Consider the following 25404-nt stretch of genomic DNA (forward strand, 5'->3'; position numbering starts at 1 on the left):
AGTTATGACTGCAAGTCCCCATTCTGCTGGGTTGTTGGAAAGGATGACTCCAGCCATTATCAGCATAAATCCTATCTCCCTCATGATTGTTTCAAGTTCAGAACTTTCCCAATAGTTAGTGTGATCCTGGGAGGCTGGGTTGGGGTGGGGAGGAATACTCAGGTCATTGGTCAACCATCCACATTGGTGAGATCCCCAGTGTCCCAGCTCATGTGCTCCCTTTGGTTTTGCTAGTGTTTGGCAACTAGTGTTCTGGTTCGTTAGTGTGGTTTAGGAATTATTACTGAGATGGGAAACCTCATTTTGAGATCCTCCTAGGCTCCAGCGCTTTTTCTTTCGAGGCTGTTATCACCTCCCTGGTGGGCTTCCAGAGTCACTGCTGCTCTCAAATCCACAGAGATCTCTCTTTCTTCCTCCTGTCCTCTGATTTTGCATTCTCTTTTTCTTTAACATTTCTTTAAATTGAAGCATAAATATATATTCAGAAAAAGTGCACAAATCCTGATTGTATAGCTTAATGAATATTCACAAACACCGCCTATGGAATAACTTCTCAGACCAAGACAGAATGTCAGCAGCATCTCAAAAGCCCTTGTCCCTTCTCAGATATGGATCTCCCTTCCCTGCAAAAGCAAACACTATGGTTACCCTGACTTCTCATCTCATTAATAACTTTAGTTTGTTTTTGAATGTTATGTAAATGTGAATCATACAATATGAACTCTTTTCTCTCAGGCTTTTTTCACTTATGTTTCAGAGATTTAACTTCATGTTGTTTTATCTTACCTATCAGTAATTTGTTCATTTTATTACTCTTGTTTGAATATACCACAATTTATTTATCTATTCTACTACTGAAGGACATTTAGGTTGTTTCCAGTTTGGGGCTATTATGAATAAAAACTTCTGTAACTATTCTTGTACTTGTCTTGTGGGACACATATTTATGTATTTCATGGGTCTATACCTGAGGAGTGGAACTGCTGGGTCATAGGGTACGTTTAGGGTAAGCTTAGTTGATATTGCCGAACGGTTTTCCAAAGTAGCTGTGCCAATTTTACCTCCTTACAAGCAATGTATGTGAATTCCACCTGCTCCAAATCCTCACCAACATTTTAAGCTCATAATAGTTTTAATTTGTATTGCCTTAGATCAATGAGATTGAGCACTTTTCCTGTTGACTGGCCTTTTGGATATTCTCTTTGGAGAAGTGACTGTTCAACTTTTTTGCCCATTTTCTTCTGCTGGGTCTTGTCTTTTCTTTTCTTTTTTTTATTTGTAGGAGTTCTTTAAACCATTCTGTCCTTTTCTTATTTATAGGGATTCTTTATTCTAGAAACAAGTCATTTGTTAGCTATAGGTATGTGTCTTCCCCTATCCTGGGACTTTCCTTTTCACTCCCTGAACAATGTGCTAAGAAATGGAAACTGTTGATTTTAATATAGCCCAGTTTATCAATCTCTTTATGTTTAGTGTATATGTCTATTCTATTAATACTTAAGAAATCTTTGCCCATCCCAAGATAGTTTCTTCTAGAAACTCTATTATTTTACCTTTTACATCTAGATCTACAATTCACTTGAAATTGTTTTTGATTGAGGAAGATGCCCAATTCTGTTGTTTTCCATGTTGACCCAGCACCACTTATTGAAAGGCTGCTCATTCTCTACTACTCTGTATTGCTCTTGCTATCTTTGTCATAAATCAAGTGTCCAGGCGTATGCAGCTCTGCTTCTTGATTATTTATTCTGTTCAAATATCATACTGTCCTAATTACTGTAACTTTATAATAACTCTTTAATAGCATAAGCCCTTCAACTTTGTACTTCTTTGTTTATGCTGGCTATTCTTGACCCCAGTGCATTTCCATATAAACTTATTTTACTTTTTTATTTTTAATTTTTATGGATACATAGTAGTTGTACATATTTATGGTGTACATGTGATATTTTGATAGAAGCATACAATGTGTAATGATCAAATCTGGGTAGCTATAAAAATTTTATAATCAGCTTATTAATATCTTAAAAAAGCTACTCTCATTTTAATTTGGATTGCATTGATTCTAGAAATCAATTTAAGGATCATTTACATCTTTACAATAAATATTAACTTCCCTAATCCATGTATAGATCCTTTTATTTAAGTTATCTTAAATTGTTCTCAATGTTTTAGTTTTCTATGTAGAAGTCTTGCATATCTTCATTATATCTATTCTAGGCATTTGATTTTTATGCTGTTATAAATGGTAATTTTAAGTTTTATTTTAAATTGTTTGTTGCTGCTGTACAAAAAATTAATTGATTTTTGTATATTGACCTTGATTCTGGTGACCTCACTAAATCCAACTATTACCTCTTATAGGGTATCCATAGATTCTTTTGCAATTTCCCCGTATACAATCTTGTCATCTGTGAAAATGACAACTTTATTTCTTCCTTTCTCATCCATATATTTTATGTATTTTTAATATATTTTATGTAGGCGTTTGTATTGGCTAGAGACCTTCAGTACAACGTTGAATAGAAGGATAATAGCAGTTGTACTAGTTTCACTCCCTGTCTCGAGGGAAAGCTTTTAATATTTCACAATTTGGTATCCTGTTTGCTATAGACTTTTGTTATAGACACCTTTTATCAGATTAACAAAGTTTGCTCCTATTCCTAGTTTGCTAGAGTTTTTCTTTTAATCGTCAAAGGATATTAGATCTTATGAAAAGCTTTTTCTGTATCTACTAAACAGTTACTTCACCAAAAAAAAGACATACAGAGGGAAAACAGCATATGAAGGAATGCTTAGCATCATTAGTCATTAGGGAAATGCAAATTAAAACCATAATGAGATACCATTACATACCTAATGGGATGCCTGAGATTAAAAAGACTTCCCATTGCTGATAAGAATGTGAAGTCATAGAAGCCCTCATACACTAATAGTGGGGATGTGCAAAAGTACAACGACTATGAAAAATAGCTTGGCAGTTTTTTAAAAAGTTAAACATATGATTAGTCATTCCACTCCTAGGCATTTACCCCACAAAATGAAAGCTTATATCCATTTAAAGACTTGTAGATAAAATAATCATAGCAATTTTATTTGTAATGCCCCCAAACTGGCGACAACTCAAATTTACATCATCAACGAATAGACATCATGTTTTTATACAATGGAATATTACTCAACAATAAAAAACAATGGAGTATTAATATATCAGCAACAGAGATGAATCTCATAGTAATTATGCTGAGTGAAAGAAGCCACACAAAAAGAGTATATGCTACAGGGATATGATTTTTTTAATCTGTTGAGATACTCGTAAGATTTTTCTTTTTTAGTTCGTTAATATGATGAATTATATTGATTTTTAAATGTTGAACTATTTTTGCATTACTGGGGTTGGTCATGATGTATTATCTTTTTATATATTGTCTGGCTTGATTTGCTAAAATTTTTCTAAGAATTTACGTATTTAATGTTTATGAGGGCTGTTGAACTCTAGTGATCTTTTTCCCTCTTATAATGATGACATATAGTTTTGGTATCAGATAGTGGTTGCCTCATTGAATGAGTTTGGAAGTGTCTTTTCCTCTTCAGTTTTCTAGGACAGCTTATATGGAATTGCTAGGTGGAGTGTTCTATAAATGCCAATTAGGTCAGGTTAGGTAATAGTTTTGTTCAAGTTTCATATATCTTTACTGATCTATCTACTTGTTTGAATTATCGAGGGATATGTTTTAAAATCTCTGACTATAATTGTGAAATTTTCTATTTTTTCTTGCAGTTTTATCAGTTTCTGCTTCTTATATTTTCAATCTCTTTTTATTGGGTACATCAGCATTTAGGACTGTTATGTTCTCTTGAGGAGCTGATTCCTCATAATGACCCCATTGTGAAATGACCCTCTTTATTGCAGGTAATATTTTTTGCTCTGAAATCTACTTTATCTGATAATATCCAACTATCTTTTGATTAGTGTTAGCATAGTAAATCTTTTTCCACTATTTTACTTTTAACTTATTTCTGAGTTTATATTTAAAGTATGTTTCTCCGAAGTAGGTGTTGGTCTTTCTTATCCAATCTGAGAATCTCTTTTTTAATTGGGATATTTAGATTATTTACATTTAATGTGATTATTGGTATATAAGTTTAAGTCTATCATCTTGTGACTTGCTTTCTATTTGTCCCATCTGTTCTTTATTTACCTTTTCTCTGTCTCTTGTATTATTTTTAATGCTTCAATTTTATCTCCTTTGTTAGCCTATTAGGAATAACTCTTTGTAGTATTTTCCTAGTGGTTACCTTAAAGCAACAGTTGGCAAACTTTGCTCCTTGGACCAAATCTGACCCACTGCCTATTTCTATTAATAAAGCTTTATTGGAACACGGCCACCCCAGTTTATTTATGTATTGTCTGTGGCTGCTTTTACCCCATAATGGCGGCACTGAATAGTTGCCACAGAGAATAAATAGGCTGCAAAGACTAAAATATTTACTATCTGGCCGGGCATGGTGGCTCACACTTGCAATCCCAGAACTTTGGGAGGCTGAGGCAGGAGGATTGCTTAAGCCCAGGAGGTCAAGGCTGCAATGAACTATGACTGCACCACTGCACTCCAACCTGTGCAACAGAGCAAGACCCTGTCTCAAAATATAGATCAATAAGATAGATAGATAGATAGATAGATAGATAGATAGATAGATAGATAGCTAGCTAGCTAGCTATAGACAGATAGATAGACAGATATGTACAATCTGGCCCTTAGAAAAAGTTTGTTGATCCCTACATACTTTAGAGTTTATAATATATATCTTTAACTTATCATAGTCTACCATCAAGTGATATTGTAACACCTCACATATAGTAGAAGAACCTTAAAACAGTATATTTTTATTTTTCCCTTCCTAGCCTTTATGTTATTGTTGTTAAACGTTTTACTTGTACATATGGTATAAACCATACAAAACAGTTGTTATTTTTGCTTTACGTAATTTTTTTTTTTTTGAGATGGAGCCTTGCTCTGTCGCTCAGGCTGGGGTGCAGTGGTGCAATCTTGGCTCACTGCAACCTGCACCCCCCGGTGTTCAAGCAATTCTCCTGATTCAGCCTCCTGAATAGCTGGGATTACAGGCACCTGCCACCATGCCTGGCTAATTTGGTGAGGAGGTCTCCCAAAGTGCTGGATTACAAGCTACCGCGCCTGGCCCATAATCATTACTTTTTAAATGTTTAAAATGTTATATTTAAATTATTCAAGGCTGGGTTTGGTGGCTCACGCCTGTAATCCCAGCACTTTGAGAAGCCGAGGCGGGCAGATCACAAGGTCAGGAGATCGAGACCATCCTGGCTAACACGGTGAAACCCCGTCTCTACTAAAAATACAAAAAATTAGCTGGGCGCAGTGGCGGGCGCCTGTAGTCCCAGCTACTCGGGAGGCTGAGACAGGAGAATGGCGTGAACCTGGAAGGCGGAGCTTGCAGTGAGCCGAGATCGCGCCATTGCACCCCAGCCTGGGCGCAAGAGCGAGACTCCATCTAAAAAAAAAAAAAAATCATTCAATGTATACTCATAATTTTATATTTTCTATTTACCCACATATTTACTATTTCCAGAGCTTCATTCCTTTATGTGATTCAGATCCTACTGGTATCATTTTCTTTGGCCTGAAGGGCTTCCCTTAACATTTCTTGTAGCTCACGTTTGCTAGTTTTAAAAGCTTTTATTCTGCTTTTGCTTTCGAAGATGTTTTTACGGGTACAGGATTCTAGGGTGACAGGTTTTTTTTTTTCCTTTTAGTGCCTTAAAGGTGTTGTTTTCAATACCAATCTGCTGTCATTCTCGTATTTGTTTCTTCATATGTGACATGTCCTTTTTCTCTGCCCAATTTTAACATTTTCTTCTTATCACTTTTTAAGCAATTTGATTATGGTTGGCCTACGGTGTTGTTTTCTTCATGTTTCTTGTATTTGACGTTAAGTGACTTTCTTGAATCTGTGAGTCAGTTTTTTTTTAATCAAATTTGGAAATATTTCAACCATTTTTTCTTGAGCTATTTTTTTCTATTTCTTCTCTCCTCATATTTCTTTTTTTGAGAGCCTGATTACATATATATTAGGCTCCTCGAAGTTTCCACACAGCTCACTAATCCTTTTTCTTGTCCTTTTTCTGTGTTTTATTTTGTATAGTTTTATTTCTAGGTCTTCAAGTTTACTAATCTTTTTTTCCTCTAATGTCTAATTTGCTATTCATCTCATCTAGTGTATTTTTAATCTCAGACATTTAGTTTTCACATCTGGAAGTTTGATTTGGATCTTTTCATTATATTTTCCATATCTACTTAATATGTTCAGTCTTTTCTCTGGCTTCTGGAACATATGAAATACAGTTAGTGCAGCAGTTATAATGTTCTTCTCCGCTAATTCTATCATCTGTATCATTTCTGAGTTGGTTTTGATTGTTTATTTTCTCCCCACTTTGAAGTATTTTTTCCTTCTTCCTCCTATTAATTTTTTATCAATGCCAGGTATTTTGAATTTTACTTCTTAGGTGCTATTTTTGTAGTCCCATACATGTTCTTGTGCTTTGTTCTGAGATGCAGTTAAATTATTTGGAAACAGTTTGATCTTTTCAGGTCTTGCTTTAAAGCTTTGTTAGCTGGAACCAGAGCAGTATTTAGTCTAGGGGTAATTTTGCCCTATTTCTGAGGCGAAACCCTCCTGCATACCCTATGTTCCATGAATTATGAGGTTTTCCCGCTGTGTCTCATGAAAACAGGAGCTATTCCTGGCCCTGTGGAAGCCTCAGGGATTGCTCACTTCAATTCTGCCAGGCGGTTCCTTCTCCAGCCCTGGGTAGTTTTCTCATGCGCATGTGTTGGTCAATACCCAGGAACTTACTCAGGGGACCCTATTGCAAAGCTCCATAGCTCTCCATCTGGGTAGCTCTCCCTTCTCTGGTACTCTGCTCTGTGAACTTAGCTGTCTTGGCCTTTCTGGACTCCCAGATCTATTTCTTCAACTCAGGAAGACCACGGGGCTCCATCTGGATCCCTTCTTCCTGTGCTGTGGTCTGGAGATTTTCTCCTGGCAGAAAGCTGGAGGCCATCTTATTGCCAACCTCATTTATTTTGCTTCTCTCAGGGATCCCTGTCCTTTGTCGCCTGATATCCAGTGTCTTGATTGCTTTATATATCTTGCCCATTTTTAACTTTTTTTTTTCCGGCTGGGAGGGCAAATCTAGTCCTGTTTTGGTTAGAAATAGGAGTTCAGTCATCCAGAGTGTTTTTCAAAAATTCTACTTTTTAAATTGTTTCATCAAGAGGACTGCTCTGACACATGCCATTCTGTTATAGCCAGAAGCCTTGGATCTCCTTTCCAGTCAGGCAGAAACCTCTCCTTTCCCCAGGAGAATGTCCTTCCTTCAACCTTTTTTAAATAACTGTCTTTACTGCCTCCTCTGCACATTCCCTTAGCTGTTCTATAGGCTTAGGCTTTTAGAGACAAAAGCCAGGAAGTCTTGCAGCTGCTTCTGCCTTTGGATTTGCTGTATAGCTCTCTTAAAGCAAACAAACCAAGAACATAGCCATTCATCTACTTAAATGGGGAGGGGAGGAGAAGAATACATTTACCGTATATTGGTATCCCCAAATATTTTCTACTTAAACACGTATTCAGCTCCTTTTACTTGCGTCATCCTCCACCCAGGCAGATGAGGCTCGAGTGTCCTCTCCCTGTTGTGTTTATTGAGCACTTACTAGAGGCCAGCTCAGGAAGAGGAAGCACAGCTCAGAGCTCAAGAGCCCGGGCTCATTAGGCAAATCATGTTCACACCCCACCTGTTCCGCTTAAGTGCTGGGTGTTTTGGATGAGTAACTTAATCCCTGTAAGCCTCAGTTTCCTCATCTGTGAAGCTGGTTCATGATTGTACCCCTTGAGGGGTCCCTATTGTCTTCAGGCTTCCCACTCTGAAAAGGAGTATTGTTTTTCTAAAAAAATTCAGAGATGAAGAAATGAGCCTTACTGATAGTTTCCATACAAACCACCCTCTGCCATGGCTAACACATACTTTCTTCTTTCCTTCTCTTGACTGTTTTTCCCCCATTTCTGCATGTATTTTCTCTCTGAGGGTTAGGATTCTGATGTTAAAATAATTTGGCTTACTGTTGTGAACAGCCTACAGGGTCAGGATGCACCTCCCACCCAAAATTTGGTTTGGATGTCAGGACTTACGGTGCCACACACACGCTCATCAAGAGTGTAGGAAAAGGCTTATCACCCACATAGTGAGGCCTTCTGAGGACGGCAGTACAGCCTTCCTAACCTGATCCAATAATGGCTTGAGAGAGCAGGGAAAGGAGCCTGGCTTGGGGGTTTTCTTATGGTTGGAAAGCGGGGCTGGACTGAAGGCAGGGGTTTGCGTGGTTTGAACTTCCAGCTGGTGCCACGGGAGGGAGCTCTGGGCTTTCTCATCCGCTTGCCCAGTGGTGGGGCAGAAGGGAATGAGGGAGTGGTGAAGCTGAAGAGCTATCAGCCATCAAACATCAAAAAACTGGAGTCAGAGTCCATTACACTTACAGGTTAGAGTCTATAATCAACCTGCTATGCAGACAGATGCTGCCAAGTTCTAGCAGTTGTGGAAGTCTCGGCAGGAGGGGAGTTTATACATCAGACGTGCATGTATACATCACAACCTAAACAAACGAACTTTTAACTTCAGTTTTTATAGATGATCCCTTTCTGCTTTTTAACCCCATGTCTGCTCAAAACAGAAACGAAAACTTAACGCCTGTCTTGCACAGTGCCCTGAAAAGTGAGAGCCAGCCCCAGGCTGGGATTTCCCTAACCTCTTTGGATTTTAACGGCCTAATGCTGGTGTCTGAATCTAGGCCAAGGAGCAGTGAGGATGCTTCCTCTGTCCTCTGACCGCGCCCTGTCCAGGCTGCTCCCAGAATAGTTTTGCTGTCTCCTTCCTGCCTGGCAAGAATGTCTTTACTATCATCTCCTTCCTTTTCCCTGGGACGCCTGCTTTAAGGTACTTTATGTGACCACATCTCACTAGTTTAAGAACTGGAGGGGGGAAGTCCGATAAATTGCCGAGAGGGAAAGAAAGTTAGGAATTTTTTTTAAAATCCGGTTTCATGTCTGTTTCCTGTCAAAAGGCAAGTTTCTCTTCTCTACCATTTAAAATAAAACTCTAATATACACCTTGGTGTTTTCCACATCTGTCAATCATTGTTTTGTATTCATTTTGATTTTATTTCATTTTTGTCGTTTAGGTTTTACTGCTGCATATCCAACACAGTCATCCATTCCTTTTAAATCTCAAGCTTCGGTAATCCCAGAATCAGAAAAAAAAGGATTCAATAGTCAAGCCAAGAGATTTTCTCATAAGAAGGTAATGACGTTGTCTTAGGGGTTCTTTCATTTTAGTCTGAATTTTAGCCTTGCGGGACAGGCACGTTCTGTCTGGCTGCTGTGTCTTTCTGTGGACAGTGGAGGGCAGTGTGCTCCCAGGAGCCGTGGCACCAGCTGCACTGAGGGGCACTGACTGGACTAACTGTAACGAGCCTGAAAAATGGGACATCCAAGGAAAAACAACTATGTCCGGATTTATGGCGCCAAAAATATTGAACTGGACCAAAACTATTCTAAGAAAACGATATATTTTGAAAATCATTATAAAACTAAAAAATTGCAAAAATTCCCATGTTATCAATTAAGTAAAAGGTTAAAAAAAAATCTTCCCCATCCTTGTGAGAGGAAATCACACGACTTCAAATAACACAAGAGGAAAAGAAGAGTCGAATACATCTCGAATTACCTTTGGAGGGCCGGGCGAGGTGGCTTATGCCTGTAATCCCAGCACTTTGGGAAGCTGAGGTGGGAGAATTAATTGCTTGAGCCAGGAGTTTCAGACCAGCCCAGGCAACATAGTAAAACCCCATCTCTACAAGAAAAAAAGAAAGAAAAAAAAAGTACAAAAATTAGCTGGGCATAGCGGTGTGTGCCTGTAGACCCAGCTACTCAAGAGGCTGAGGAAGGAGGATCACCTGAACCTGAGGAGGTCAAGGCTGCATTGAACCAAGATAGCGCAACTGTACCCTAGCCTGGGTGACAGAGCGAGACCCTGTCTGGGGGAAAAAAAAATTACCTTTGTAATGAGCCCTGCCCTACTTTAAAACAAAAAAACTTCCTTAAACAATGTGTTATTAGCCAGGTGCAGTGGTTCACACCTGTAATCCCAGCATTTTGGGAGGCCAAGGTAGACAGATCACCTGAGGTCACGAGTTCGAGACCAGCCTGGCCGACGTGGTGAAACCCCATCTCTACTAAAAATACAAAAATTAGCTGGGAGTGGTGGCGCACACTTGTAGACCCAACTACTGCCTCTCCTGAGGCAGGAGAATCGCGTGAACCTAGGAGGCAGAGAGTGCAGTGAGCTGAGATTGCGCCACTGGACTTCAGCCTGGGCAACAGAATAAGACTCCATCTCAAAATCATCACCACCACCACAACAATGTGTTATCATATTCCTGTGTTACCCACCACCCCCCCTTCCCTAAATCTTGCTGCATCTCTTTTCCTCTCTAACCTGGAAAGTTCTGCGTGGTTCCTGACCGGTCCTTATTTACTCTTTGGGATTTCTGGGACCTGACTTTCTCCTCTCTCACCAGCAGGGGACAGAAGCAACTCATAGGCGTCCCTGGAGTCTAAAAAGTTTTTCATTCCTTCATTCATTTAAGCAAGACCTTTAGAATAACGTTCTTTTGGAGGAGTCCTCATTTCACGTATCTTTTGCTGCACTCTAAAAATGGTTTTCATCCCATCACCTTGCCCAGATGGCAGAGAGGGAATGAGGAGATCTAGGTTCTGAACGGAGCCCAGGCATGGAGTGAGGGGCCTTGGCCAGCCCTGGTGCCCTCAGCCTGATTCCTCCTTGGTAGATGAGAACGCTGAACTAGAGAATGTTTTAAGTTTCTTCCACTTCTGATATTTTAGGATTCTAAGAAAGCAAATAATAAAGAATAGAGTGTACACACACAAACACACGCACACAGTTTTAAATCACTTGTAGGTTTTCTCCAAAGATAATACATATTTGCTCAGGAGTTTTCTTCTCTCCCTGGTTTCTCTGTTTTAACTGTTTGGCTCTTTCCCATTTTCTGTCTGCTTTCCCATTTGTCAATTTAATGATAATATATTGTCCCTCTCTAGGATATTTGCAGCCCAGCCTCCGATAAAAACAATAGCAGCCACCATTTACTTATCCTTACTATGTGTACTTTTAGACTGCCTTTTATCTCTAATCCTCAGAACAATGCCGAAAGGAAGGGTTTATTATTTTAATTTAACACGAGGAAACCGAGGCTTAGGGAAGTTAAATGACCCACCCAAGGTCACACAACACAGGGTTTGGCACATAAGAGGCTCAAAATAAATGTTTGCTGAATCAATGTTGAAAGAATTAGACCTCAACCCAGGTGTAGTTCACTCCAAAGCCTCTTGCTCTTTCCACACACTGCACCACGCCTGCCTTTGTGGCCCGCAAAGCTGTAAATTTGGCCTGTGAAAGTCAGCAAGTTTCGGAAAAGGCCTTAGCAACACAGACCAAGCTGAAGACAAGGGAGGATGTCAGCTACCGTGGATGGGCCCCATCCCCCGTGATCTAGTTCTGAACACTCAAATTCAGAAAGCAAGCGGGCTTACTTGTCAAGTTAGTGTTTTAAAAGGTGATTGCTTCTCAGAATGTTTTCGACTAAAGGAACCAAGGAGGCAGGTAGCCAAACCTACAGGCAGCATCGAATAAAGACGGGAATTGCTCAGAGATTGGGTTCCAACTTTTTAAATGTGGTCGTGTTACTTGCAACATGAAAACTCATCTCAGCATTTGTAAGCATTTTAGAAATAAGGATGGAATTTTATGGAAAGGGCAGGGGATCCATCAATCAGGCTTTCTGTGTCCTACTTTGTCACTGGCTATGTGCCTTTAAACCAGTCACTTGACTTTTCTGGGCTTCAGTTTCCTCAACTGAAACATAAAATTTGGATTATATAATTTTCGCGGTCTCCTCAAGTTATAAAAACAGAAAAACAAATTCCTATTCTATGTTCGTTCTCATTTTTCCTGAGGGAAATGGGCATTGAGAAGTTAAAGCTCTTGTTTAACATCACCTGATAATTTAGTGAGGCAATACAAATTAAAAACAGATTTTAAAACTCCAGGGCTTCACCACCCTTCTTAAAGCATTAGTCACACACACCCTTGCTCCAGATTGAACATGGCTGCCTCCTCACAGTAGTCCTGTGGCCCATCTTAGCACAACTTTGACACAGAGAATCAGTGCTGTTTGAAATGTGCAATTACCTTATCAGGCTAACTTTGCAGTGAACCATCAGGGCCTCGTTGCCCAGCTCACATTCCCCATGAGAATCTTACTGCAGAGTACAAGGAATCCTTCATAGAGCTCAGTGTCTGGACTGGCAGTTTTGGCTGCTGGAAATGAAGTCTTTTCCTGAACATTTTTGAGTTATTTACAGATGTGCTGGTAACTGTGCGTAGGTGAAGAGACATGCCTGATCTATGTGACAGAGCATGGCCCAGCGGCCTGTCGGACATTTTCTACCCCCGCCTCCCTGTTTCTGTCTCCACTTCACCCTGGATTGTGGTCACTGTTTCCCAAACTGTGTACCCCTAAGGACACCACTTAATGTCTTTGCTTCTCTGTTTCCTCATCCTAAAAATAAAGATGTTGTAATAGGTAGGTAAGCCCTTGCCAGGAATGAGTATTTCATGGTTCTAAACCTCATCCCTTCCAGGTTTGAATAAATAAATACCGGTAGGACATAGGTACTATGTGCTCTAGATGGGAACAATTTAAAAATATGTGTTAATACCATTACATAGTAAATCTACCTTCCCAAATGGGAAGCCAGCCAGTGGTTAATTTGTGATGAAATCATACAAAGTTAATATTGTTCACTTATTAACTTGATATGACACTAGACCAGGGATATTTAAATGAAAGGAGGTTCAGTTTGCAGAAGTCACCATGTTCAAGGGGACAGCTGCCCCAAGTGTGCCCTCAGCTGCATATCTGACCCTCAGTAGGGTCTGCCCTGCCTCCCTGCTCTGTGAAGCCTGACTTCTCTGCATCAGTCACCAGTACCCCTTCCTAAGGGGTCTGCAAACACTGGGCTGGCACTCATGACATGCCAGGTACCCCTCAAAGACCTTTGCATTTATTACCTCATTTAATCCCCATAATAACCCCGTGAGCTAAATCCCATCATTATCCATACTTTTCAGATAATGATCCCGAGATGAAAAGAGGGTGAAGTAGCTTGTGCAGTTGAGGCTGGGCAGAGTGAGGATGAACCCAGGTAGCAGCTCCTGGTCCTCAGACCCTCTTTCCGCAGCATCTTCCCCAGGTGGAAGCACCTCCCACAGCCTGTCTTATGCCCTTGATACGAGGTTAATGTGTGTGCTGTCTTACCTCTACCACCTGCCTAGGGGCTCCTTGGGCAGTGGCCATTGCTGTCCTTTCCAGACCCACAAATCCCTCAAAAATGGATCAAATGACCCCAACTCAAGTCTGCGCATTTCCCATCGAGTCACGACCACACATTCATCCATGAGCACTGCTGTGATGCATCTTCTTCCTCCCATTCCTAGACCTTGTGAGCCGCTAACAGGTTTCGCCTGTATCTTCCATCCTTGGCATAGGTCCTGATGCACAGTAGGTTTCAATCAGTGTCTGCTAAATGGCATTTTTGCCCCATCCCACGCAGGGGACTTCAAGAGGCTGCTTATAAGCTGCTCAGTCCCACTCTGAAGGTTTGTGACTCCCAAGGGAGGGTCGTGGCTCCATGGAGGCAGTAGCGGGCAACATCGTGCGTGGTGATGATGATGATGGCGGCCCGCATCGTCACTTTTCCACCCACTTTGTGTGTATTGACCCCTTTAATCCTCACACTTAGAGGCAGTGAAGGAGACAGCGGGTAGGGCTTCCATAGAGCACTAGTAAATGCGAGTTCTCTTCCCTTCTCCCTCCCCATACATGTTTTTGTTTTGTTTGTTTATTTGGTTTTTGCCAAGAAACCAAGGAGTGGCTAAGTTCACACCAGTCACAACTTGGATTCTCGTTCTCTGGGATTTGCTCTGAGAGGCCTAAATTCATCCAAGTCACAGAATGTCAGTCGCAGGAACTGGTTTTGCACAGGCGAAAGGTCTCTCCGAGGGTGCCATCCGCCCACCTCTAGAAGTTGCAGGAGAATGCTTGACATTTCCCTCCCAGAGACCTACTTGAGCATTGCACGAGGGTGGTGGTGTGCTGGTCACCCATCATTTACCCTCCTCGAAGAAAAGTGCCGAGATGTAGCATCTGCCCGTTTTTGTGGTATAAATACTCCCACCGTGGCCAATTTCAAGCCACCACCAGCAACATTTTGGAATTTTTAACAGTTGTCCTCACAAGCTGCCGCTGCCTGGAGGACTCTCTTTTGCTCACTAAGAACAAACAGGCAGCACTCCATTCCTCCAGGCTAAGTGGTAACAGCCTTCTTCCCATTTGCCCTGGACTCAAGCCAGTTTGCAAAGTGGCAGAATTAAAGTGTGATTAAAGCCCAGGAAGGTTGTGAGCTTCAGCAAATGAAAATACAAGATGTCCAGTTAAATTAGAATTTCAGATAAATGGCAACTCTGTTAGTACAAGTATGTCCCAAATATTGCATGGGATATACTAAAATCATCATCTGCAGTTTATCTGAAATTCTAATTTAACTGGGCAGGTAGGATGGAGCAGGCATTTAGGTCTTGCATTTTGTCTGGAAACCCTAGCTCCTCAGACACATATGAGTGCTCAGAAAATTCTTGCAAACTGATGGTCGGGTTCAGAGTGTGGTGATAACCAGGAGCTAGAGGTGTGTGTCTTCACTATCTACTATTTAAACCGAGAAGAGTCACAGTGCCACTTCCTGTGTCAGCTTTCCTAGATTCAGGGACTCTGGAAGCTCAAAAGCACCCCAAGGCCCAACACCTTGGACTTACAAATAAGGAAGCGTAGAGAGGTGACTTGCTCAAGATCGCTTAGCGTGTGGCAGCACAATTTCTGATTCATAACCCAGTGGGGATTTTTTTAATCCTATACGATCTCATTTGAGAGTTAGTTTGGTTTCGTGGTTAAGAGCAGACTCTGTGGTCAGAGTGCCTCGGTTCTGGCTCTGACATTTATTAGTTATATGGGCCTTATCTCTTTTGGCCCCAACTTCTTTAAAATGGAGATTAAGTGAGCTAATAGTACATGTAAAGTCCTCAGAACGGTGCATGGCACTCAATAAATTGATGCTTACCCTGAAAACAGCTGCCTAGAAAAATCTCTTCCTTCTCTCCCGGTAGCCCTTCACATCTGCATCCACAACACCAGGGTTCTCCTGAGCCCTCGGCCTGGGGTGCTGGGGTACCTGGCTCCACAGCGCCTCCTGCTGCCTGCCTCTCCATGGCAGTGAGTTCCTCTTCCGTCCACCGGGGATCATTCTCACCTAAAGCAGGAATCAGCACCCCTGTCGCCACCGCCCATGGGGCAAGGGTGAAAGGACTCACTGCATTTAAAAGTCAGCACAGAAGAACCTGTTAACAGCACTTTGACCCTATTCCTTATATGAAACCATAATTACACACTGCCCAGCCAGACTGGAAAGTCCTGGAAGGCACTGATGGTACCTTGGGCTTTCTACCCTAAGGAAGGCAGTAGGGATGGTGGAGACAGGACAGGCCTGAGTGGCAGAGATTGGAGATAGCGAGCTCTGGAGTCGGGCTGTCTCGGTTCAGCTCCAGGGTTTGCCACTTACTAGCTGTGTCTCTGGGCCTCACTTTTCTTAAAGTAGCCCTGACCATACCTCATTGTAAAAGGCTTGTTGTGAGGAGTAAACAAGACAGCACACACCATGGGCTTGGCACTGAAGTCAGGTACTGCCACTTACAGCAGTGGGACCTTGGGCAAATTCATCTCCACGTGCCTCGGTGTCTCCATCTATCAAAGGGGGACAGTAATCCCTTCCTCACTGGCTGATGGTGAAAATGAGACCAACTTTGAAAAGCTTCTGACACCAAGCAGGTACCCAGGAACCTCTTGCGACAGTGGAGCATCCTTAGCATTTCACACCAGTCAGCCAGCTTCTGTCAACATTTACTTCCCCCTGGTAACTAGCACGGGAAATGCAATGAAAGCCCGATGAGCCGCCACAGCAGAAATGAACTTGGAAGTGACCTCTCACTTATTCCTCTCTCACATGCCTGCATCATTCAGCACTTGAGCCTTAAGAGCTTGCCTCTTTCTGTCTGAGAGTTAGAAATGGCCTGGTTTGGGATGAAGGTTGTTTTTGTTTCATTTTGCTTTATAAACAGAAACACTCCCTGGTTTCTCTTCTGAAAGGCTGAGGAGGAAGCTGAGTCAGGTGGGGTGGGGTGGGGTGGGGTGAACGTGAAATCGCTCACCCTTCCCTTGCCGTGGGTCTGGCTTACCCAATCACTGCACACTGACTTGCACATCAGCTGCATTCGGTGTCCCACTTTAGGCCCATTTCTCTAATGACTTGAAAAAACAACTGTGTTCTTATGGAATGTGGCAGGGCACAGTGGAAAGAGCAAGGGCTTCGGGAGTCTAGCCTGGCTTGGAATTCCAGCCCCACCACTTGGTAACTGAGACGAAGATCGGGCAAGTCAGGAAATGGTGGAGCCAGGCTGTCGCCTGCCAAGTGGTGGTAGCGCCTGTGCTGTGGGATTACGGTAAGGCTTAGTATTAATGGATGTGAAGCCTGTAGAAAAGCACAAGGGAATCGAAGTATCTCGATGACACCACCTTCTCTTCCCTTTCAGAATGATATCCCAGGTCCTGGGTTCTACAATGTCATTCACCAGTCACCAGTGTCCAACAGTGTCTCATTGTCCAAGAAAGGAACTTGCATGTTTCCCTCGATGGTGAGAACCACTTCTCTTGAGTAAAGCATTAACTGGTCAGTGATTTCCTTCATTCATTGCATAATTATATATTGGACATCTGGTCCTTTCTCTCCAAAGGCCCATGGTTCTAATTAGGAGAATAACTGCCTCCTCAAATTTCACACAGGTAAATTGGACCCTGTGTCTCTAAGTAACTTTTTCCCATCTCTACCCATTGCCAGGGTGGGAAGAGAAGCCAGAGGAATCTTCAGAACTTGATCCTTCCAAACCAATTTTGTCATCACTGAGTGCACTAAGCAAGTATTTTCCTGAGATGTTTAGGCATGCCAGGAAATTGTTACTCTTACACATCTTGGTGTAATATGATTTTTACAATGCTTAATCTAATTGGTTGTCAAACTATTGAGAAATCTGATAGGACTAAAAAGGGGGCCGGCAGTGGGCTGAAATGTACTGGCCCCACCCCATTCCTTCTCTTCGTAAGATATGGGACTTAATTTTTGTTGAGGGCTGTAACAATCAAGTAGCTATATGGATTGCCAGTGACCCTGACCAGAGTTGGGCAAAGATAGGCTTCTTAAAAATATTTATACATTGTCAAGAAAAATAGATACAGCAAAATAGATAAATGGTCAAGAAAAATAGATACAGCAAGGGGAAAGATACAAACTAAGGTAAGACTACTTGAGGAAGAAAAGTGAAAAGTGGACAGGCACGGTGGCTCAATGCCTATAATGCCAGCATTTCAGAAGGCCAATGCGGGAAGATCACTTAAGCCCAGGAGTTCAAGACCAGCCTGGGCAACATAGTGAGACCCTATCTCTACAAAATAATTTAAAAATTAGCCAGGAGTGGTGATGTGTGCCCATTGTTCCAGCTACTCGGGAGGCTGAGGTGGGAGGATCACTTGAGTCCAGGAGGTTGAGGCTGCAGTGAACTATGATTTCACCATCACACTCCAGCCTGGGTGACAGAGGCAGACTCTGTCCCAAAAAAAAAAAAGTGAAAAGAAAGCAAGCCCAGACTCTAACATTAAATTAACAAACATATGCCATCTTGTCCCTTTAAAAGTTATAATAATTTCTTGCACAGATGTATTATGATGCCTGACATTGGAATTGATTTTTTTTTTAACCACACAAAGGGACCATTTAAGACACACTAAATGTAGCCACGTCTTATTGGAATTTGAATTTGGCAGAATTGGATACTCAAGGAACAGACCAGCTTTGGAGTTAACTCCCCATTACCGAAGAAGCTGAGTTTGTACATGGCCTCAGTAGGTCCACAGAACAGCCATGCCTCTACCTATTTTTCTGCCACCAGCTCTGCTAGGAAAGAAACTCAAAAGAAGTGCCGTCTCATGAAGTCCTAGTGTAGAAGACAAGACTTCAGACCTGATCCTGCCTCAGCTGTGGATTCTTGACGTGACCTCAAGCACGTCACCCTTCTGTGTCCCAGTTGCCTCATGAAAGTGGAGACTCCCTGGAGGCACTGGGCAAATTAACGTTGCAATGAGTGAAATACTCTTTGAAACAGCAAAGCATTATAAACATGCTAAATATTATGATTGTTACCACCTGAGTCACAAACAATACTTCCTGCAACACCTAGGTTTTCTCTCCGAGAACTTCTTTGCTAAATAATGGCACTGCCCATTCCTTCTTGGTGCCAACAAAGAGACTGAATCAGAGGACACGACTGGTTGTCTACAGGCTTTGCGTGCGGTAACTTTCCAAATGAAAAGCCGGACTCTGGAGGAGAAGGGGCCCAAGGCAAGAGCTGAGTGTTGCAGAACCTAGCCACGCCTTTCAGGCCTTTAAAAAATTCAGAACCAAACCCTAAAGAAGGCAGACTTTGAGCTGTTCAGGCTTCCCCCTCTCCTCCCTTTCACAAATATGGGAATTTGTATTTATAGTTATGTTACACTCAGGTATAAGCACTTAAGGTCCTATACCTGGGGATGAGTGCCTGACATGGTCGATGGCGATCTATTAGGAGATCTCTGCATTTTACCTCATTCCTGCGTGAACTGGATGAGAATTTCATAGCCCCCCACCCCACCGCCTCTTTCAGTAACTTTCACCTTTAGCACCTCCTCTGCTTCTGCATCCCAAGACTTGGAGGGAATTAAAAGTAGCTCTCATCAGAGAAAGATCAGAATGACCAGTAGGAATGTGATTATGGGTGAGGCTGACCAAAAAACTCTGTGGGTCTATAAATTTTAGAAACTTCCTCATGACTGTTGAAACAACTACACCCAACCTTTTGAGAGACCTGTCATCTCTCTAAGTCCGAATGATATAAAGAGCTTTATTAGTATATTCCAAATCTTTGCTCCAGAATTTTCCACAGGACTGACTAGGAGAAGTGTATGAGGCAGGTGGGTGGAGAGTTTGATGGCCTCTCTGTATTTGCATGCTGGCAGGAGTGGCTCTAGAAAAGTTAGCAGGTGCTGGAGAGAAGTTCATAAATGCCGGCGTTTGGCCAGATTGGAGGCCACAGGCCTGGCAAGTAAACCAAGAGGTGTGTAGTGTTGGTGAGTGAGTGTTACTCTAGCCATACTCTGAGAGTAATTCTATTACGATACTTTATAAAACATTGCCTCTACTGGGACTTTTTTGGGAAGAAGTCTTTTCATTTTCAGAATGTAAGTCATAGGTGTTCTAAACCAAAAAAGAGTCTATGATTGAATGGGCTTGCTGTTATCCCAGGGCCATGCCACTCAACCCTTTCCTCTTTAGAATGGGCTATCTGATCCATGTCATGTAGTGGAGGCCGACTGCTTGGGTAGGAATGCTGGTCCTCCGCCTGGATTAGCTGAGGAAGTTCAGCTTCCTCATCTGTAAAGTAGAGATAATCATAAGATCCACTGCTCAGGGTTGTCGTGAGGATTCAACACAAAAACCCACCAAAGGTATTGGTTAACTCTTGGCCAGAATGAAAAAGATGAAGCATGTTCAAAGCTGGGGTGACCTTACTTCTAGGAGCATCAGCAAATCCTTACACACTGCATGTAGCCACTTCTTATTAGAATTCGAGTTTGGCAGAGTTGGATACTCAAGGAACAGATCAGCTTTGGAGTTAACTTCCCATTACTGAAGAGGCTGAGGTTGAGCTGGGGCTTGAACCCAGGTTAGGCTCTGAACAACTTAGGCTCTGGACAAGAACACTCCCACTTCTGGTGCTACACCCACCCAAATGCTAGTGGGGGTCCATAAACCAGACGCTGAGGACCGTCACCACCAAGCACAGAGTGAAGTAGGGGGGCCCTAATGCCTTCCTTTTGGCTCACCCACTTTCTGTGTTTGTGTAGTTATTGATTCCTATCAAGTGAGAAAACCCAGGGCAATGTTCTCAAGCTTTTGACCATTAAATAGTGGGAAATTTTTTGTTTTATCAGACTCCAATACTTGCCGTGCTATCTTAGGGGAAAGTGATGTTATCACTGAGTTTCTGTGACTTTTGTCCCTGTTCTTTTGACAAACATTGATTCTGTTTGTTTTTTAACTGAAGATAATTTATTGTGGCTTCCTGAAAGGAGTGGGATTGGTTCTGTTAAACAGTGAAAATACTGTAGGATTTGATGAAAACAGTAATTTGGTGGAGGGTAGGAGGCACGGATGGACAACAAGCCCCCTGGAGCTTTGTTTGAAGCAAACTTGTTGCTTAGGCAGTTCAGATCATTTAACCTTAGAAACAAGATGTGAGATTTTACTCAGAAGAAAAGCCTAGGCTGAGAAGAGCGTCTAAAGCTTCCTATCACATAAATTACCCAACAGCTGATGAGTCAAGGGTAAGTGGCCTGGAACAGGATTGGGTGGAAATGCATTTATGGCAAAATCATTTTTGCCAAGTCCCAAACAGAAGATGAATAATTTGAGTTAGTTTACAGAAGCCAGTACAGGTCTGAACTTGCGTTTTCCAAGGGAAGATCCTCAAAGCCCGAGGTCAGTTTATCATTGTTACCTGCCAGAGTTTTGCCTTTTATAAAATGCATTTAGACCTTGTGCTGGTCACCATCTTTTTGGCATCTGTCCTTCAGAGCCACAATATTATGTGACAACGCTTATTCCTTTGGTTGTCTCCTTACAGTGCGCCCGATTGGACACCATCATTTCTAAATACCCTGCGGCGAACGCATACACTATCCCGTCGGATTTTATTTCCAAGAGAGACTTTAGTAATTCGTGTTCCAGCATGTTCCAGTTGCCAAGCTTTATGAAAGTTCTCAAATTTGAAACTCCTGCACCAAACTATTACAATGTAAGAACTCTGCCTATGCTTGCTAAATATAGATCAAATTAACGGTTTACTAAAATAAAAGGAAGAGGGGATCTTGGGGACATTGTATTTTAATGCAATTGTCAAGCCAGTTAGCATTTGTTGACTACCCAATGGGTGCCTAAGGCTGTACAAGACTCTTACAGGGAATTTGCAGACCCCAGAGATCAGGGTGGGCAACATGGAGACCAGTATCAAGCTGTGGGGAGGCCACTGCCCTGAGAAACACATATTCTAATTACTCTTGTCCTGTAACCTTTCTGGGACATAGTTTTCTCATGTGTAACAATGGGTGGATTATTTACCACTTTGTCTGCAGCCACTAGTGATTTCCTTTTTAGGTTCTTCTAGGGAAAATAAACTTTCATATCAGAAAATAGGTGTTTTAACAGTCGTGCCCTGCTGTGCCAATTATGATCGCTTTGTATTCACTGAGGCAGAATGGCGTGGATGGTTAAGAGATGGATTCAGGAAGGTTTGGTTTAGCTCTTGTCTCTTGCCACTTTCTAACTTTGTGGCCTTGGGCAAATCCCTTAACCTTTCCAGAGCTTAGTTTATTGATCTGTAAAATGATGATGTATGTTTACCTCATCATGTTAATGCAATATTAAATGAGACAGTGTATGCTGCATGCCCAGGACAGCACCAGTCACACAAGGACCACACAATACATGGAGATTGGTAGGGCTGTCTTTGTTAGTACATGAAGGGTATTTACTTACCTTTAAATACAAGGCAAGTAAGTAAGTCACAGCCCCCACTGTACAATGGAATCGATTCTACTTGCCCTACAGGGTTACCATAAGGCAACGAACATGAAAACACTCTGAAGTGTGCAAGATATGAATTGTACTTAAGACATCAATGTTATTGTGCCATTTTCCAAACTATTTTGGTTTTATACATTTATTATACCATTTCCTTTTCTCCTTCATAATATTTATAATTAATAATTATTTTTCTGACTACAAAAATCCTGCCCACCTTCTGTGATGGCTTCAAGCAATTATAATGTGTCCAAAGTAATAGAAGTGCCTGTTAGGCCAGCACTGTCCACTAGAAGTAGAATAGGAGCCACAGACATCATTAAAGATTTTCCTTTCTTTTTTTTTTTTTGAGACGGAGTCTCTCTCTGTCCCCCAGGCTGTAGTGCAGTGGTGTGATCTCGGCTCACTGCAAGCTCCGCCTCCCGGGTTCACACCATTCTCCTGCCTCAGCCTCCCAAGTATCTGGGACTACAGACACACGCCACCACGCCCAGCTAATTTTTTGTATTTTTAGTAGAGATAGGGTTTCACCATGTTAGCCAGGATGGTCTCAATCTCCTGACCTCGTGATCCGCCCGCCTCGGCCTCCCAAAGTGCTGGGATTACAGGCGGGAGCCACCGCGCCCGGCCTCATTTAAGATTTTCTAGTAGCCACATCTAAAAAGAAAAAGGGACAGATGAAGTTAATTTGAGTAATATAGTTTACCCAACAGATCCAAAATATTATCATTTCAACACTAATCAATATAAAAGTTATGAAGTTTATATTTGAGGAAGATTGTTTTCCTTGTACTGAGTCTTTAAAATCCAGCATGTGTTTTATTCTTCCAGCACATGTTAATTTGGGCCACCCACGTTTCCAGGGCCAATAGCCACGTGCAACCTGTGGCTACTATACTGGGCAGTCCAACTCCAGGCAGTCTTCCCTCGGCATAATCAGAGCCCGAAAATGATGATGAGGAGGGGGAGGAGGATGAAGCACTTCTCATGTACTAAGTGCTGGTCTAAGAGTTATGTATTAATCATATTTAATACTCACAAGTGAATCCATAAAGTGGATTATCTTGTTCCCAGTATAAAGAAGAGAAAGCTGAGGCTCAGAGAGGTGAAGGGACTTGCCCAAAGTTACCCAGCTTGAAGGCCAGCTTGAAGGGCACCGGTGGATGGCTGGGGTGGAAAGCTGGGGAATGATCAAAGTCACCTCGTTCCAGCCCTGACAGGCTTCCCTCTGTGGATCCTGTTGCTCCTCTGTGCCAGGCTGGTGATACAGCTTAGATTCCAGTGGAGAATTCAGAAAAGAACAGGTAAACAAAATAATTACAAACTGTGGTCAACTTTGAGGGACAGCTGGAGCCTGAGGGAGAATATGTGGGAGATAGGGAGGTTGGCAGTACCACATACTTTAGACTTGGTGGTCAGAGAAGGCTCCGAGGCTGAGACCCAAGGATTGAGGAAGAGCCAGGGTTGGAGAAAGAGCATGTGCCAAGGTCCTGGTATAGCAAGGAGCCCAGCCCATGAGGACCTACAGGAAGGTCGAGTGGCTAGTGTAGCATGAGCAAGAGGAGAAGGGAGAAGGGAGCGCCAGACAGGCCGCAGCCAGTTCATGCAGGGCCCTGAAGATCCTAGGAGGAAGTTCACATTTTCTTCTCTGGGTCCTAGGAAGCCCACGAGGGGGGCTGGAGGTGTGGGGTGGTGTGATCTGATGCTTTTTTTTTTTTAGATGGAGTCTTGCTCTGTTGCCCGGGCTGGAGTGCAGTGGCATGATCTTGGCTCACTGCAACCTCCGCCTCCCCAGTTCAAGTAATTCTCCTGCCTCAGCTGGGATTACAGGCGCATGCCACCATGCCCGACTAATTTTTGTATTTTCTTTTTTTTTGAGACGGAGTCTCGCTCTGTCGCCCAGGCTGGAGTGCAGTAGCACGATCTCGGCTCACTGCAAGCTCCGCCTCCTGGGTTCACGCCATTCTCCTGCCTCAGCCTCTCCGAGTAGCTGGGACTACAGGCGCCCGCCACCACACCCGGCTAATTTTTTTTGTATTTTTAGTAGAGACGGGGTTTCACCATGGTCTCGATCTCCTGACCTCGTGATCCGCCCGCCTCAGCCTCCCAAAGTGCTGGGATTACAAGCGTGAGCCACCGCGCCCGGCCTGTATTTTTTTTTTTAGTAGAGATGGGGTTTCACCATGTTGGCCAGGCTGGTCTCAAACTCCTGACCTCGTAATCCACCCACCTCGGCCTCCCAAAGTGCTGGGATTACAGGCGTGAGCCACCGCTTCCGGCCAATCTGATATATTTTTTAAAAAGTTCCTCCCAGCTGCTGTGTGGTGAATGGACTGCAGTATGGGTTGTAGAGTGGGTTCTGGAAAACCAGCGAGGAGATTATTATGCTAACAGGAGAGACGGCAAGGTGTGATCCAAGAAAGTGATCAGAAAGGGGCTTAGCCATTGCCCCTTTGCCAATCCCAAGTGGAAACCAGGCTACTTGGGAGAAAAACACAGGCACTGACTGCGCATGCCCCTCTCTGCAGCCTCCTGGTTGTAGCTGAAGGACGCTGCCGTCAGTGTTTCATGCACCATTCTCCCCGAATCACTGTCTACTCCTTCACCCGGCTTCCTGTCTCCAATGCCCAGCACAGGTCCTGGGATGCAGTTAGCATCCAATCAATGTTTATGACATCAAAGGAATAACTTTCCAGTAGTATACAGCTGTTAATCTAGAAAGGACCTCTTCCCAAGTCAGAATTGTGTCCTTCTGCCAATAGATACATTTAGGCGCATGTTTTTTGTTCATTATTGTCTTAATATGACCCTGAAAATAATACATGCTCATCATAAAATATATTCAAGCCCTGTAGAAACCCATGAATTAGGAAGTGGAAGTCCCGTATAGTTCTACTTTTCAAAGCAAACCACTGCATCAAAAACCAGGTGCAGGCCAGGCACAGTGGCTCACGCCTGTAATCCCAGCACTTTGGGAGGCCAAGGTGAACAGATCACCTGAGGTCAGGAGTTTGAGACCAGCCTGGCCAATATAGTGAAACCCCGCCTCTACTGAAAATAGAAAAATTAGCCAGGCATGGTGGGACACACCTGTAATCCCAGCTACTCGGGAGGCTGAGGCAGGAGAATTGCTTGAACCTGGAAACTGGAGGTTGCAGTGAGCCAAGATCACACCACTGCACTCCAGCCTGGGTGGCAGAGTGAGACTCCATCTCAAAACAAAACAAAAACCAGGTGCAATTTCTTTCATATTCTCTCCCACCTCTGTCCCTCCACCAGTGTTAGCATTATGCTGTACACAGCACACATGCATTTTCTTCTTAGATTTCTTTCCATGGCAATACAGTAAATCTGCTTCAGTCTTTTTTAACCTGCTGAATATTTTCCTGGCCCCATGGG

The 25404-nt window shown here is 42.7% G+C and overlaps 1 protein-coding gene across 4 annotated transcripts in view; it reads left to right on the forward strand.

Annotated features, from left to right (window-relative positions):
* The window catches only part of STPG1 (sperm tail PG-rich repeat containing 1), a 57956-nt gene that overhangs the window by 13085 nt on the left and 19467 nt on the right, over nucleotides 1-25404 (forward strand). For all 4 annotated transcript variants that reach the window (XM_055260983.2, XM_063631606.1, XM_055260982.2 and 1 more), the window contains 3 exons: nucleotides 9273-9391; nucleotides 16871-16972; nucleotides 21050-21220. In XM_055260983.2, coding sequence (XP_055116958.1) covers nucleotides 9273-9391; nucleotides 16871-16972; nucleotides 21050-21220 — 392 coding nt within the window. The remainder of the gene's footprint in view (nucleotides 1-9272; nucleotides 9392-16870; nucleotides 16973-21049; nucleotides 21221-25404) is intronic.

The sequence above is a fragment of the Symphalangus syndactylus genome, chromosome 22 (genome assembly GCF_028878055.3).
Source record: "Symphalangus syndactylus isolate Jambi chromosome 22, NHGRI_mSymSyn1-v2.1_pri, whole genome shotgun sequence".
Lineage (NCBI taxonomy): Eukaryota > Metazoa > Chordata > Mammalia > Primates > Hylobatidae > Symphalangus > Symphalangus syndactylus.